General features: G+C 42.6%; 1 protein-coding gene across 8 annotated transcripts in view; it reads right to left on the reverse strand.

The window, feature by feature from the left end:
* The window catches only part of COMMD10 (COMM domain containing 10), a 505,110-nt gene that overhangs the window by 345,359 nt on the left and 142,192 nt on the right, over positions 1 to 17,559 (reverse strand). Inside the window, exon 6 of one of the 8 annotated variants that reach the window (XM_029571147.1) lies at positions 10,865 to 10,959. The exons of the other annotated variants lie outside the window; for them this stretch is intronic. Within the exon in view, the coding sequence (XP_029427007.1) occupies positions 10,865 to 10,959 (95 nt within the window). The remainder of the gene's footprint in view (positions 1 to 10,864; positions 10,960 to 17,559) is intronic. 8 annotated transcript variants of the gene reach the window in all.

The following is a 17,559-nucleotide window of genomic DNA, read 5'->3' on the forward strand; positions in this document are numbered from 1 at the left end:
TCTTTCAAGCACAGTACTGCTGTATCCCAGGGGATGGCCACAGCTATAGCAGTCTCAGGATTCAAGTTCCAAGAACAAACAACAATAGCAGATGGAGTGCATATCTGTGATGGTCATACGGCAGCCACAGATGCAGGTTTAAAACCGCTTACCTCAAGCTTAGAACACAAGAACTTGCCATACTGGGTCAGGCCAAGGGTACATCAAGCCCAACAATCTGTTTCCAACAGTGGCCAATCCAGGATACAAGTACCTAGGAAGTACCCAAAACATTAAGTAGATCCCATGCTACTAATGCCAGTAATAGCAGTGGCTATTTCCTAAGTCAACTTGATTAATAGCAGTTAATGGACTTCTATTCCAAGAATTTATCCAAACCTTTTTTAAACCCAGCTACACTACCTACTCTGGCAACAAATTCCACAGCTTAACTGTGTGTTGAGTGAAAAAGAATTTTCTCTGATTAGTTTTAAATGTCCTACTTCTTAACTTCATGGAATGCCCCCTAGTCCTTCTATTATCCGAAGGAGTAAATAACTGATTCACATTTACCAGTTCTAGACTTCTTATGATTTTATAGACCTCTATTATATTCCCCCTCAGCTGTCTCCTCTCTAAGCTGAAAAGCCCTAACTTCTTTAGCCTTTCCTTATAGGGGAGCTATTCCATCCCTTTTATCATTTTGGTTGCATTTCTCTGTACCTTCTCCAGTGCAACAATATCTTTTTTGAGATACGGCAACCAAAATTGTAGTAGTACTCAAGGTGCGGTCTCACCATGGAGCGATACAGAGGCATTAAGACATCTTCTGTTGTATTCACCATTCCCTTCTTAATAATTCCTAACGTTCTGTTTGCTTTTTTGACTGCCCCAGCACACTGAGCTGACTATTTCAATGTATTATCCACTATGCTGCCTAGATCTTTTTCCTGGGTGGTAGCTTCTAAATTGGAACCTAACATTGTTTAACTACAGCAAATGTCTCACCTTACATTTATCCACATTAAATTTCATCTGCCAATCTTCCAGACTCGCAAGATCCTCCTACAATTAATCACAATCCACTTGTGATTTAACTACTCTGAATAATTTTGCATCATCTTCAAATTTGATTACCTCGTTTGTTGTATTCCTTTCCAGATCATTTATAAATATACTGAAAAGCACCGGTCCAAGTATATATCCCTGAGGCACTCCACTGTTTACCTTTTTCCACTGAGAAAACAGACCATTTAATCCTACTGTGTTTCCTGTCTTTTAACTACGAAAGGTCATTGCCTTCTATCCCATGACTTTTTAGTTTTCTTAGAAGCCTCTCATAAGGAATGTGAATCCCTTCAAAAAAATGAAGATTTGTGAGGCAAGACTTCTCTTGGGTAAATCCCTGCTGACTGTGTTCCATTAAACCATGTCTTTCTATGTACTCTGTGATTTTGATCTTTAGTTTCCACTATTTTTCTTGGCATTGAAGTCAGGCTCACTGATCTATAGTTTCCCAGATCACCCTTGGAGCACTTTTTAAATATTGGGATTACATTGGCCACCCTCCAGTCTTCCGGTACAGTGGATGATTTTAATGATAGTTTACAAATTTTAACTAACAGATCTGAAATTTCATTTTTTTTTAGTTCCTTCAGAACCCTGGGGAGCACACCATCTGGTCCAGGTGATTTGCTACTCTTTAGTTTGTCAATTTGGCCTACTACATCTTCTGGGTTCACAGTGATTTGGTTCAGTTCATCTGACTCATCATCCTTGAAAACTATTTATGAACCAATATCTCCCCAGTCTTTCTGCAATGGCCTTATCTTCCCTAAGAGCCCCTTTAAACCCTCAGTTATCTAACGGTCCAAACGACACCCTCGCAGTCTTCTTTCTTCAGATATATTTTTAAAAGTTTTTATTATCAGTTTTTACATCTATGGCAAACTTCATTTCAGATTCTCTATTAGCCTTCCTTATCAATGTTTTACACTTAACTTGACAATGCTTATGCTTTGTCCTGTTTTCTTCAGATGGATCCTTCTTCCAATTTTTGAAGGATTTTCTTTTGGCTAAAATAGCCTCTTTCATCTCACCTTTTAACCATGCCGGTAATCGTTTTGCCTTCCTTCCACCTTTTTAATGCGTGGAATACATCTGGACTGCACTTCTAAGATGGTATTTTTAAACAATGTCCACACCTGTTGCACACTTAACCTTTGTAGTTGCACCTTTCAGTTTTTTCTATTTTCCTCATTTTATCAAAGTTTCCCGTTTGAAAATTAGTGCTAGAGCTGTAGATTTACATATTGCCCCCCTTCCAATCATTATTTCAAATGTGTTCATGTTATGATCACTATTGCCAAGTACCTCTCCCACCAAATCCTGCGTTCCATTAAGATTCCACTAAGATCTAAAATAGCTCCCTTTGTATCTTTTTTTTTTTTTTAATTATTTATGAGTATTATACAATATTTTCAAGAATTACAACTTGAATTTGCAAGCAGAATAATTTTTCAACAGGAAAAAGAAAATAGCAGTACATATCTAAACTTTTACAATACTTCTGCATATCAAGTCCCCTCCTTGGAGTCCAATCACAACCTCAGGAAAAAAATTATATCTATACCTAGGATATGGCGTCTGAACAGGAGGTATTTATACATGCTTCATCGAATAAAGCCACCAACTAATTAGCGCTTATCCACATCTATGGGGGAGGAGATGGTTACAAGCATTTCTTTATTTTCCATGAAATGTTTTAATTGAGAGGGAACAAAAAAAGTATATGATGAATTCCTATACTTAATCATACATTTACATAGAAACTTTAAAAGAAAAAGTGCTCCAAATTGCAAAACCTGAGGACGCATTTGAAGAAACTGATTTCTTTTCAACTGTGTAGCCCTAGCCAGATTAGGAAAAATGCTGACTTTCAGGCCCAAAAAAATATCTTGACGGTGTCAGAAGAACATTTTCAGAATCCATTCCTTATCGAATTCTAATAAAAGGTAATTGTAAAAGTAGATGGTTTAACCTGCTCACTTTCAGGCCGATACAGTAAAAATCGCAGGAGAGCGGGCGAGCGCCCGCTCTCCCGGTGCACACACAGGCCACTCTCCTGTGCGCGCGATTCAGTAAATTAATTTATTTAAATTAGGGCCCGCAGTAAAAAGAGGCGCTAGGACACTAGCGCGTCCCTAGCACCTCTTTTTTGACAGAAGCGGCGGCTGTCAGCGGGTTTGACAGCAGACGCTCAATTTTGCCGGCGTCAGTTCTCAAACCCGCTGACAGCCACGGGTTCGGAAACTGGACGCCGGCAAAATTAAGGATCCGGTTTTCAATCCATGAGCCGATTTCAAATTTATTTTTTTTAAACTTTCGGGACCTCCTACTTAATATCGCCATGATATTAAGTCGGAGAGTGCATAGAAAAGCAGTTTTAACTGCTTTTCTATGCACTCTCTGCACTTCTATGCACTTCTCTCAGCACTTTCCCGGTGCTGAGAGAAATTAACGCCTTTGGGTAGGCGTTACTTTCTGAATCGCGCGGGCATAACTAATAGGGCCATCAACATGTTGTGGGTGCTATTAGTTTCGGGGGGGTTGGACGCCTGTTTTTGGCACGCTATTTCCCCTTACCGAATAAGGGGTAAAGTTAGCTCGTCGAAAACGCACATCCAAATATGGGTTAACAGTGCGCTCCAGCCCGTTTGTGATGTTTCTAGAATTTTTGTAATGTCCAGATCCGCAGACATAGGATTTAATACCTGTAGGCCATTTTGAGAAGCAATATTCTTTTTAAATGGAGGAATATAATAAATCCTGTTTTCCTTAACAGCATATTCTACTTTTTTAAATCTAGAGTCCATACTTATCATATTACTAACCGGTTTTAACTGTTGGAACACATTTTCATTTAAAATCTGTACTGCTTCCCATATGGAGTCCAATGAGATAACTTTAGGTCTTACCAGCTCCTTCCTGATCAAAACAGGGATCTCACCATTTTCCCCTGTTGATTGTGGAAATTCCACGCTGCCGGTGGCTTTCCCGGGTCCGTCAGCAGCTCTTCGGGACTCCAGCATAGCACCTGAAATGCTCAAGTCCTCCAAGTCCTTGCTGATCTTCTCTCCCTGGGCACCCTCCGATGTTCCCTGGGGGTGGTTAGAGTAGCGGACCTCTACCTGTCTATCGGGTTATCCCGGCTACTATTCTTTCAAATGCTGCATTCCTGCTGAAAACATCGGGCGAAGGAGAGGACTGACCCCACAGTCCCCTCGGGAACCCCTATTTCGGGCCCTATGGACGCCCATGTAGGAGAGCTAGTGTTGCGCCGGAGGTAGACCCTTGGGCCAAGGTGGGGTTGATGCTACCCATAGGAGGGATCCTACGGGTCCCCACCATCGGCAGGCAGAGAGGGCTGATGGACGGAGGCCGGCTGGCGCTTCACCAATACCAGCCCTCGTTCCCCACGGGTTGAGCCTTTGGGTGCCAGGGCCAGCTGGACTTAGGTGGCCTCTGTCAGTGGTTGTCGATGGATGGATCGAGGTCAGCCCAGAGGCAGCAACTAGTGTAGGTATAGTCTGTACTGGACAAGGCGGAGTCCCAGAGACCCGGGCGCCAATAGGAACTCAGTTTGACAGAGGGTGCCCGAGCAAGAGCAGGCCGAAGCCTGAATGAAGCACGTCCAGGACAAAAGCTGAAGAGGCATTTTTAAGCAAGCTGGGATCAGGGCTGGCAGCAATCTGGAAGCAGTGGCAAGCAAGGCTGAGGTCTAGACGAGGAGAGAGTCAAAAGAATGGTCAGATGAAGCAGAAGTCCAGGGCTGGAGAGAAGCAATGGTGTAGTCAAGCGATGCAAAGGTCCGGGGCTGGAGAAAGGCAATGGAGTAGTCAGGCAATGCAGAAGTCTGGGGCTGGAGAGAGGCAACGGACTAGTCAGGCAATGCAGAGGTCCGGGGATGGAGAGAGGCAACGGACTAGTCAGGCAATGCAGAGGTCAGACCAGGTCAGCAATCCGAAGGAGAGACGAAGAAACAGGAACACAGGAACAAAGGCAATGAGGATAGGGAACCAGGTACTGAAGAGGCAACGAGTACTCGACTAGCGAGGGGACCTGTTGCAAAGGCAATTTGAGAGAGCGGAGCCCGGGCTTATATACCAGAGTTCTGCTGATGTCATCATCCGGGGCCGTGGCTAGGTTCCCGCCGCAGGCCCTATTTAAAGACTAGCTGCATGCGCGCCTAGGAAGGGGCAAGGCGCTGGTTGGGACAGCGTCTCTCCGCAGGCCACGCAGAGAGGCCAGACGCGGAGCATCAGGAGCTACAACAGAGCCGGAGGCACCAAGGGCAACCCAAGGACAGAGCCGGCGGCCCACGGCCACCAGAGACGAGGGACCAGATGCTGGATTACTTTGAAAGAGGTTAGGGGGCCGAGCCACGGGTCTGCTGCGGCCGGCGCACATAACAGCTAGGTCGGAGGTGGCATCCATGGAGGAGGAGGCAGGAGGAGACCTATCCGCCTCCCCTCCGGACCTTTCAACATCTTTGTCCCCGATCTTCAGGGCTCCACTGGCAAACCCAGAGGCCTCCAGAGACTGAGGTGAGCCGATGGCAGGGGCGAATGCCAAAGATGCAAACACCTCACAATTCCAGGCAGGGTTGGAGCACATGGTAAAATCTGGAGGAGACGTCAGAGAAGGCCCCGGTGGGGGAAATGCCGGCTCACCGACGGTAGGAAGAATACAGAAATAGCAGGCGCAAACAACTATGGTTTCGAACCCATTAACTAAGATAGAAGTGCCTACGCTGGTAAGACCAAGTTCAATTACATTGGACACGATCTGAGAAGCTACTGTTAACTTGGGAAATGCTATGACACTGCAGTTAAATCCAATAGTGGATAAAATTAATAATATTGAGGATAGAGTTGTTAAGCTAGAGAATTCAAATCATCCCAGCTTAAAAGAATTTGGAGAACTAAAACAAGAAGTAACTAAATGGAAACTTATTCAGGATGCTCTTATAAAAGAAAATCAACAGTTACATATTCAAGTTGAAAATTTGGAGAATGTAATAACAGGGAGGAATCTGCGTTTCATAACATTTCCCAAGCTTCCACATATACCACCGAAGGATATGGTTAGAAGATATCTCACAGAGATTCTTAAAGTCCCAGAGGAGGCTATACCACCTTTATCTAGAGTATATTATTTGTCCCAGTTTAAGAAGCATGAATTACAAGATAAACAGGATGGAGCTCAAGAAATGGATCATCTAATTTCAAATTTGGATATATCCCAGTTACTGGAAACATCAGATAGTGAAATGGTACAGGCTGCCACAATGTTGGTAACCTTTACACTTGAACCTGACCGGGACTGGGTTTGAGATTATTTTTGAAACACTGTAATGAAGAATTCCTACATTTACATAGAAACATAGAAATGACGGCAGAAGAAGACCAAACGGCCCATCTAGTCTGCCCAGCAAGCTACGCACTTTATCCATTTTTTTCCCCTTTTTTCCTCTCCCAAATGTTACTATTGGCTTCCAGTACCCTCCAGCCCTAATTCCCCTCCACCCCACCACCAATTTAGAGAGCAGTGCCGTATCTGCATCCAAGTGAACGTCCAAGCTCAATTAGGGGTAGCAACCGCTGCAACAAGCAGGCCACACCCTTACCCCATACTCTTACCCACCCCTGTTTTTATTTTTTTGTTTGTTTTTTTTTGTTTTTTTTTGGAGATAGCAGCCCTCCATCCTTCCGCTCTGTGAAGGTGGAACACCAACTACTGGCCACTGGCATCCCGCTCCGTGAATGCCTCTGTGGCTACTGCCGCTCCGTGCAGTGTTTGAATGCCTCCTCTTTATTCACGCCCTCTAGACTTGATGGATCCACAGTGTTTATCCCACGCCCCTTTGAAGTCCTTCACAGTTTTAGACTTCACCACTTCCTCCGGAAGGGCATTCCAGGCATCCACCACCCTTTCCGTGAAGAAATACTTCCTGACATTGGTTCTTAGTCTTCCTCTCCCTGGAGCCTCAGCTCGTGACCTCTGGTTCTGCTGATTTTTTTCTGACGGAAAAGGTTTGTCGTTGTCTTTGGATCATTAAAGTTTTTCAAGTATCTGAAAGTCTGAATCATATCACCCCTGCTCCTCCTTTCCTCCAGGGAGTACATATTTAGATTGTTCAATCTCTCCTCGTATGTCATCGTATTTAAAAGTAAGAATTTTCCCTGACGTAACTAAACAAATGCAGAAGAGGAGACAGCAGTTTCTTCTACTAAGACCCAGAGTTCTTCAGATAGGAGCACCATTTGTCCTGAAATATCCTTGTAAATGTAATGTAAAATATATGTTTTCTTTTCTCCTCCTCAGTTAACTTTTTTCCTATGTGATAAAGTAACTGCGCAGTCTAATGAGATTTGAATCCTTAGTTTTGCCCTTTCTTCCTGAGCAGTGGGTGCCCTATTAAGTAAGATATACTCTCTGTTTAAAGGCTGTTCTTTCCTAATTTCCATCGGGATATTTTTCTTTATTAAAATTCTGCTAATTGAATCCTATATTGTGCACTTGTAGAACTGAAGAAGTATGTATTTAATTTTCCATTTTAATTGTATAAGTATGCCTCTTTTTGTTCTTCTTTCTTTTTCTGATCCAGATTGTTTTCTTTATTTATATGGATTTACTACAAATTTTAAAGAACTTAAAAAAAAAAAAAAAAAAAGAGTAGTGGACCTCTGCCGGGTTAACCGGGGTCTTTTGATCCTCCGGGGACAGAGATGTTAGTGACTCCTGTAGGGAGGCAGGTACTACTTCCTCCTGCTCCCCCAATGGCGAGCCGACTCCCGGAGTGTCAGCCTCCCGGACAACGTGAGCCTCCATCGGTCCCACGACTAATGAGGTAAGAGGAGTGGTCAAAGACTCGCGCTCCCGTGCCCTCCGTTTCCTACCAGAGTGCGGCATCACTTCACAAACAAAGCAAGGAAATCGGGGTCCAATGGAACTCTGCTCACTAGCGTCTTCACAGGGCCGCCATCTTAGACCTTTTTTTTTTTTTTTTTTTTTACAACTTAAAAGCTCTGTTCAGGACTAAGGCGGTTTCAGGAAAAATTTAAAGCAACGAGGCAGATAGGAGCACCTAGCCAACTATGGTCTGCAGGCCAAAACCAGCCCACTGGATCCTTTGTGCTGGCTCGCAGAGGTTACTTTAAATTAATGTGATGTCCAGCTTGCTGACATTCTTAACTCCAGAGCAGCCCTGGCATTGTTGTCATAGAAGTCTGAGATCATGCTAGTCTTAGTGGTCTTTGATTGATGTCTCTATGGCAGACCAGCTGTGTCAGCTGATCTTCTTCTTCTGCCAGCACCTCTGCTACAGCCTGCAATGTATTCAGCCAGAGGCAGCAGAAGCAGCAGAGCATGTGCAGAAGGCGCATGCAGGAGAGGGGGTTGTTCTATGCTCTTGCACCACTGAGAGCTGCCCACAGCCTTTATTTTACCAGTGGGACAGCTGCATTCCTAAACCTGTTGCCACCACTAAGCTCCTCCTCCCCCCCTTGGCCCTGAAGCTCTCTAATCTGACTACTGCCTGGGGACCGCCAACATGGAGAGACAGGCTTGGATGGCTGCAAGAGTTAAGAGGGAAAAACTAGGCAAGGGCAAGAAAGAAAGAGAGGGTGGGGAGGAGGGTAGTAGGGGGGCAAGAAGGGAAGAGAAGATTGTGGGGTGTAGGGGCATGAGAGAAAGAGGTCAGTAAGAGGGAATAAGTAAAGGAATATAGAGGGAAACTGCTGGGATGGGAATCCTTGGGTTTGACTAGGGCTCCTCGGGGGCCCCCCGCCCCAGTGTAGGCAATAGCCCTGCATTAAAACATAAATAAATAAATGAAAGATTTGCCTCTAGATCACAAAATGTAGAAAAATTCCAAGTGAAACTGTGCCATGTCCATGTGGCACTCAAAGAAAGACGGAGGGGCTCACAAGGAGCATGTATAGGCGTGAACTACCGCACATACTCAGTGAAGTCTTTACTGACCTATGCGCACTGGATCTATATCAATGCTGTTGGACAATATCACCCGAGCAAAATACTAATTCATGCCTGCTTGTTGATGAAGAATTGCAGAGCAATTCAATTGCATGCTTTTTTTTTTTTTTTTTTTTTTTTTACAATTTTGGGTTAGATCCTTAAGTCTTACGGGAAAGAATTATTTTGGTTTCTAGCTTTCTTAAAGATATACCTATCCTGAAAACTGGATGCTGTGTGTTGATGGTTGGGAAGACAAAGTATACACAGACAATGAATGAAATGTAAAAAAAATTCCTTTTTACCCCATTTTTCACTAGACATAGATATGCCTATCCTGAAAACTTGATTGTTGTCAGTTAAATGAATCGGGAGATAATGTATAGACAGATAAACAAAGCTAACTCTGAATATTGGAACTTACAGGTTAACTTAGCCGGCTAACTCAACTCCTCCCAGTTATGCCCCTGGAACACCCCTAACTTATTCGGCTAAACTTTAGAAGCCTACCTTATTAGCCAGCTAGAATTTAGCGGGTTAAAGGCTGAATATAGCTGGGTAAGCCATTTAGATGAATAAGTATTATGCTATCCGTCTAAATGACTTTTGAATATGGATCTCCATATCTGCTATTTTGCACTCCTCTTTGGAGTGGAGGAGTAGCCTAGTAGTTCAGGCAGAGGGCTGAGAACCATGGAAGCCAGGGTTTGAAACCTGCTTTTCCCATTGATGCTCCTTGTGACCTTGGGCATGTCACTTCTCCCTCCATTGCCTCAGGTACAAATTTAGGGGATTATTTAGTGAAAGTTTTCTCACATTTCTATAGGAAACATCCCTAGTAAATAGGGCCCTTAGATTGGAAGCCCTCTGGGACAGGGACCCACCAACTGTCCCTGAATTTATAACTTGCTTTGAGCTCAGATTTGAAAGCAATTAAATCTAAAATCTAAATCCTTTTGCTTAATATGAACAGGGATATGCATTTGGCAGCCATTCATTCGTTTCGCCGTTAAGCACTACCTCAAAGTATGCATGTAACTCATGTATGCACGTAACGGCAAAATGAATGAACGAATGGCCACTGAATGCACATCCCTAATGAATAGTGCAGTCTGGGAACAGGTTTGTGTTCAAGCAAATAAAACTAAAAAATATATACACTTAAGTTATTACAATACAAAAAGATCACATATATATAGTATATATATAGTGAATGCAAGAGATGCAGAAAAAATGAATAAAGCTGTTCCAATCAATACATATATGTGTCAATAGAAAATGAATGAACTCTATTTACCTTAAACGTAAACAAGTTGATAAAGACAAGTGTTTTCTTTATTTATTATATAATTTATATTTTAAATGCCAAAAACCAAATGCACCCAGTGATCATTAAATGGACACTAGAAAATGCTGTTGATACAAAACACCAGAATTTTTTGATGATAATGACAGTCTTATAAAAGGATGAACATGTCGTGATAAAGTGCTCTTGCATTAAAACAGTCTGTAATTATCTATGCTGAGCCTGTGCACTAGAGATAACATTGGATGGTTCTAGAACATAATCAACATGGAAGCCCCAGATCTCATATATATATATATATATATATATATATATATATATATATATATATATTTATTCGGAGCCACATTCCCTTCATCAGTTGAAACAAAATGAGAAAATTAGAGCAAAAGCTGATGCAGCCTGTACATACAAGTGAATTTAAAATATTTATATATTTATAGATAGAGCTTCTGATTTTAAATTTTAACCAACAAACTCTGAAAAAACAGCCCGATGGAAAAATAAACACCAGAAAAACACCACTTCTCCTAATACTCTCACCCCTCCTTTGCGAACCCTGAATCCTCTGCTTTGCTTTTGTTCCTTTTGCATATTAACGACTCCTCAGCAGCACAAATGTATGTATTTGATTCAACCTGAAAAGGTACCCAACAATAGTATCTGTGCCGTGAAAACATCAATAATCACAGATTTTACATAGTAACATTAGAATGACAGCAGAAAAAAAGACCAAATGGTCCATCCAGCCTGCACAGCAAGTTTCTTATGATAGTAACTGCTGCTCTGTGCAGGTTACTCTCATGTTTCTGAGAAGGACAGAAACTGACATTCCATGCAGGTTACCCCCAAGCCTTATGTTAAGGATAGGCAATATTTACAAAATTAGTTAGAAACATTTTTATGGGGTAAGCAGCCTTCCTAATAATTCAGACAATGCTGCTAGAAAGTGCTTTGCTTTTGGATTTGGCCTGTGCTTTATCCCTAATGTCTGTGTATCGGTATTCAGACTGTAAAAGCCTAGCTGTCCTGCCTTGTTTGTTTCCCTGCCTTTTGCTGCTGGTTCCTCCCTCGTCCAACTCCCAGTGTCTCATTTTGTCTTGTCTGTCCGTGGCCTGTTTCCTGGTTCTGACCTCTGCTATGTATCGGACTACTTTCCTGCCTGCTGCCTGGCTTTTACCTCAGCTAAGGACACTGACCACCCCCTCTGGACCGCTGCCTGCCCTGACCTTGGATCTGTACCCGGACACTGTATCTTGCTGCCAGCCTAGACCTTGGTCTGTATCCTGGTTCCACCTGAATGCCTCTTACTGGACTCTCGCCTAAATCCTGCCGGCCCCTGGAATCCAAGGGCTCAACTTGAGGGGAACAGGGCTGGTATAGGTGAAGTTCCTATCTAGTAAAGGCATGCCCACCAGCTGTTGGCGTGGGCATAACAGACTCGCCACAGCACAAAGTCACAGCTGTTACAAAGGCTAATTGGTTAAGAGTGGTAATCCCTGTGCCTTCTATTAAGGGTAGTAATTGCCACTCCGAGCAGGTTACCCCTATGCAACCTTTCCTTTGTTTCCAACCTCTAGCCTTTAAGGATCCACATTGCTTATCCCATGACCAATTGAATTTAGTTTTCATCCTCACTACCTCTTCTGGATGAGCATTCCAGGCATCCACCATCCTCTCCATGAAGAAATATTCCCTGATGTTGGTTCTGAGTCGTCCCCCTGGAGTTTCATTTCGTGACCCCTAATTCTACAGTTTCCTTCCCAATGAAACATTTTCAAAGTTCATGCATCATTAAAAACCATTCAGGTATCTGAAGGTCTGTATCATATCCCCCCCTGCAACTCCTATCTTCCAAGGTATACAGATTCAAATCCTTCAGCCTCTGCTCATAAATCTTCTGATACAGACTCCACACCATTTTTGTCACTCTTATCTGGACCCCCTCCATTCTCTCCTTATCCTTTTTGAGATACGGACTCCAGAACTAAACACAGTCTTCCAGGTGAGGTCTCACCAAGCACCTGTACAAGGGCACATCACCCGCTTTTTCCTGCTGGTTATTTCTCTCTCTATGAAGCCCAGCATTCTTTTGGCTTTATCTATCGCCTTGTCGTATTGCTTCACTGTCTTTAGATCACCAGAAACTATTACCCCAGTCTGTGCACATTAGTCATTTACCCCATCACAAACATCTCGTTTGGATTACCGCACCCCAGATGCATGACCCTGCACTTCTTGGCACTGAATCCCAGCTGCCAAATCTTCGACCACTCTTCAAGCCTAATTAGCTGAAACACCTAAATTTACAATTTATAAACACCTAAAATAAGAAGCCTTAATCATAGATGACACTGCAGTATTCATTGCTGAAAACTATCGCACTTAGCTGACATACTGGTCTGATAACTGGATCTGTAGCAACATTTGTTGCATGCACATGTACTTAGTGCTGAACAGAACTAGGGTTTTCTGGGCTTCCTTGTGGGTATTGAGGAACTTAGATTCACTCAAAGGTATATAGAACTTTTCAGACTTGTTCATTTCCTTCGAGGTGGAGATGCACTGAAGATCAATGAGCTCCAGTTGACAATTCTTCTGGCTTTCTCACAGTCAAATGACAGTAGGTATCACACCAGCTGCAGTCTTTTTTTTTCAATCTTCTCAAAGTCTGAGAATTGACAGAAAAATTCCCCATGTGAGTCACTCAGAATTTTACTGTAGCTGTCTGCTTCTTCTGCTGGTGATTCCAAGCCTTTGATGCATTGCTCTTTATTCTTATTTTGAAAAAATAAATACTAGCCTTAAAAGCTTGAGCTTTCACATTAGAATACAACTGGTGCTCAAAAATATCCCTGTCTTACAGCTTCACATTAAGCTCATTGAAATGCTCCATGATATCCACACCAAAAGTACGGTCACACAGTCAGGTTGAATCCTTAATTTGGGTAACTCAGTTTCTTTCCCTTACATCTCCAAAAACTGCTAAATGTCATCTTGAATCTCCCAAAGTCACTTCAACACCTGTCCTAAGCTGAGCCAGTGAACATTTGTATGATAAATTAAGTCCTGGTGTTCAGTCTCAGTGTCTTCAAGAAGGGAAAGGAATAGCTCATGACCCCTTCCCCTAATGTAATCCACTATTTCCACTACTATGCGAACAAGATCAAAGACCAGGACCCTTTTGCAGCATGCCTCTTGATGTATAATGTTGTGCAGAAAAATTAGTTGTTATGGTGAGTCTGCCATCTACTCAATTCCTTTTAAAAATCTTACATTTTTCCCAATTAAATTTGTCAATCCGTCTGTGGTCACATTTGCCAGTCAACTCCAGGGGAAGTTTTAACGTTCAAAGCAACCAGATGCCGTCTCATACAAATCCAGTCTCTTTGTTGTGCCTTTCATTGATCCCATTGTTAGAAATTCTTCTGTGATTTCAAAATTTGTCATTAATTTGTCTGACAAAATTCAATAGCTGGGCCATGTGCTGGATTTCAGGGCTGTCGTAGATCCCTAACAAAAACAATGTGAGGCAATGCGTTTTTCTGCTCAGCTCAGAGGCCAAAACCTTTGGCCACCAGTTCAATATGGTGAATAACGATTCTTTGTGACAAATTTCTGCCTTCAGATTCTTTTTGAATTTGCATATTAGCAACATCAATCATGCATTCTTTCAAATATTCGCCTTCTGCAAAGAGCTTATTTTCTCAAGCAAATCTTGAATACCAAACTCTAACTTGCCCGAGTAGATTGTTGCACAAAAATATTTGGCAAGGTTCAAAGCTTATTGCCTTTTCCCTTAAATTGCTCCAATAATTATGATCGTTTGTTGTAAAATGGTGATTCAAAACTGTACTCTAATACTGCAATGCTCTCCTGACAAATCAGCCAAACAAATTCTTATCTATACAACAAAACCAGACATGTGCTGACCACTTTTCTTTTTTTGGGGGGGTGGAGGGAGGGAGTGCTTGGTTTATATGCGCAGAGCAGAAAAATAAAAACTGAAATGCTGCATTTTTCCTAATTCCTCATATTATAATTGTTTAGCAAGGTCAAGCGTGCACAATCCTGCTTTAAGCAACTCTTGTGGGATGTTGCTAAGCAATTGTTTTGGCAACAACACTCTCTTCACGAAAATTAAAATTATTCCTGAACTTCACAGGTCTTGTGCATATTTATATGTATGCATTTCTTACTCACAACATGGATTGAACTCCTGTACTTCTATGTTTTATTATTTGTAGTAGACAATTACTTTTAATCTAAGGAAATGGTGTTTGCGGGCCAGATGAAAAGATGGATGGGGGCTGGGTGGGGCGCACAGGCCATAGCTTTACCGCCCCTGGGTTTGGGGTTAAGCAGTCTCATTGTAGGGCCAAGCCAGCAGGAGTGCTGAATGCAGAGAGTGGGTTTAGGACATCTCATATCACAGGGAGCACTGAATGCAATGGGCAGGGTAGGAAAAGAACTGGACATTCGCCTACTCAGTATAATCATTTAATGTCAAATGTCCCTGTGCAGTTTCCTATAACCTTAAGCAAAAACACCTTCATTTTTTCCCCACAGGCTCTAATGTGCAATGTCGTCAATTTTCCTAAATGCAGCAAGCATGGTCTAGGCAGGGGAGAGCACTCCAGTCCTCAAGGACCTCCTGACCCCTCAGCATTCCTAATGATTATGCATGGGATAGATTTGCATACAGCAGAGGCAGTGTGCATGCAAATCTACATCCTGCATATTCATGATGGGGATACCCTGAAAACCTGACGGGGTGCCTCCTCTTGCACTGTAAACAGGTGGAATTGTACCTAATTTGTACAATTTTGTTTTAGATATAAGATTATTAAAATAAATAGCATACTCGTCCCAACCCTATGTACTCTACAATCTCTTTATGGAAAGTTTTGAGGATAATTTATCTTGATTAGAAAGTTTCTAGTTTGTAATTTCTCATTAGTTTTTTGGGTTATTATATGATTTATACTAGTTCCTTTGCTTCTTGGAGGATTCCAGGTCACTTAAAAAAAAAAAAAAAGCCACTCTTTTCTCATGCATGATGAGCCCCCTTTTTTCTTTCAAATCTTAACAGGAGGGTATCCAAGGATTACCTGAATTGTGTTTGTTTTCAGAATCTCTTTCCTTCGTCCCTACTTTACCTAGCCAACAAATTTGTTTACAATGGCATCTGGGTCATTCAGGTGCCAAACCTCTCTCTATGGAAAGGAACACCCGACATCATGCTCCCTTCCAGAAGAATATAATATAATCTGCCACAAGAAAAACAGATTAAAAAATTAAAAACCACTAAAGTTTAATTCTCTGTAAGCTTCTGTCTCATATTTTAAGTCCTATTCATAGTGGCACTGTGCAAAGAGTGGGGGCAATTCAAGGAGCTTCCTTGCAGATTTTATTTTAATTTTAACAAAATGGTGCAAAACAGTGTACTTGGACCAGAAGACTAGCTAAAATGGGAGAGACAGGCCGGCCTGGTGGTACAAATGGCAAATTCTGTGCACTATCATGCAGAAGACCTGAGTTTGATAGCCAAGCATCTGCTCCCCTGGCCGGGGCTGGGGATGCAATGTTCACAGCCCATGGCAGGGAGGGAGTCTAAGCCATGGCCTTCTAATACCCCGATTTAGAGTCCAAGTTACTCGGGTTCAAGAGGGAACAACAATTTGTGGCTTTTGGTTGAACTGCCACTGCAATGGCTCAGCTGAGATTGAAGGGCAATATAAAAAGTAGGGGAAAATCACTAGGTAGTTATTAAAGAAGATTCATGGTGCTACAGACAAACTTGACCTGAAGCCATTCTAACTTTCAGAATATCCACAATGAAAATACAGAAAATAGATTAGCATAGAAATGAGGCTTAAACACTGACATAGCCCAACTAATGCCAGTTTCAATTGAGCTTAAAAACCCAAAGAGGGCTAGAAGGAAACTGGGAGGCCAAAAAAATAGAAAAACTGGGAGGATTCAGAAGTAGTTGTAGTTATTATTTTACACTGCCTTTTAAACCTGGGAGAAAACTGTGTAAGAGAACAACAATGGGAAGAAGCTGGTCAATACCAACAATGGGCCTAGTGTTGCACAGGCAGCTTACAAAACATAACATAAAAATATAGGGCTTAATTCACTTGTTATTATTGACCTCTGGAGCAATATTTCAACCCAAGCCTGAAGACATATCTAGCCAGTCTGGCTTTTCAAATATCCATAATGAATATGCATGAGATTTCCATATCCTGGGTCTCTGAAGTATGCAACTATACCTCATATTCATTACAAATATCCTGAAAGTCAGAAAACTTAGGTAAGCTTTCAGGAATGATTTGGGAAACACTGCTCTGGAGGAGGAAATCTGGTCCTGCAGGGCAACTTGACCTTTCTGCAATTGGTCTACTGCTTGCTAGTATCCACTAGAACCTAGGTCACTCTGTTCCCTAAAGCGTAAGAGCTTGCTAAGATTCTGGTTACGGGAATCTATAGGCTGCTGTTGAGCAGTCAAAATGCCCATAGTCTGCTTTTCTCTTCCTGGAAGTGGAATCTTGAATGTCATTGGCTCTATTGCCTGATGCACTTTGTAACAATTCTGGCTGCTAGGCAGGCCCCACCCACCCACCAGCAGAGGTCCTCACAGAACCATGCTTTTTCTCTCTCTAGCCACTTCCTCAATGATCCAATGACTGAGCAAGGCCAGCCCTATTTGGTCCTGCCTCTCTCACAACTCAGTGCCTCTTACTTTGCCTTGCTACCGCATGGTCCCTATGGCCTTCTTGTTTTGTTTTACCTTGTGGCCTTTCTTGCCTAGCCTTGTAATCTTTGAGCCTTCTAGTCTCACTCTACCTTGCCTTGTGGCCTGCTTAGACCTCTTTGTCTGTTTCTCCCTTGTCTTTTCTTATATGTACCTTGCTTTACAGCAGTTTCCTGTATGCCTATGTTTGTATATTCTTTGCCCTATTCTTGTGGACCTCTCCTGTCCAGTCCCTATCTAATTCAGTCCAGTTCTTGTCCAGCTCAGTCCTCCCTGTGGCCCCTGCTCCCTGTGGGCCTTTGATTCCAGTCCTTGTCTCCCACATTTGTCTTGCCTCCAGTGCCAGTTCCTGACTCCAGCTCCTGTTTTGCCTCCAGTGCTAGTCCCTCTCTTTAATCCCAGGCCTTGCCTCCTGTTCCAGCCCTTGACTCCAGCCCCTATCTGCCTCCTATGCAAATCCCTGTATCCAGTTCCAGGC

The sequence above is a fragment of the Rhinatrema bivittatum genome, chromosome 1, assembly GCF_901001135.1.
Source record: "Rhinatrema bivittatum chromosome 1, aRhiBiv1.1, whole genome shotgun sequence".
Lineage (NCBI taxonomy): Eukaryota > Metazoa > Chordata > Amphibia > Gymnophiona > Rhinatrematidae > Rhinatrema > Rhinatrema bivittatum.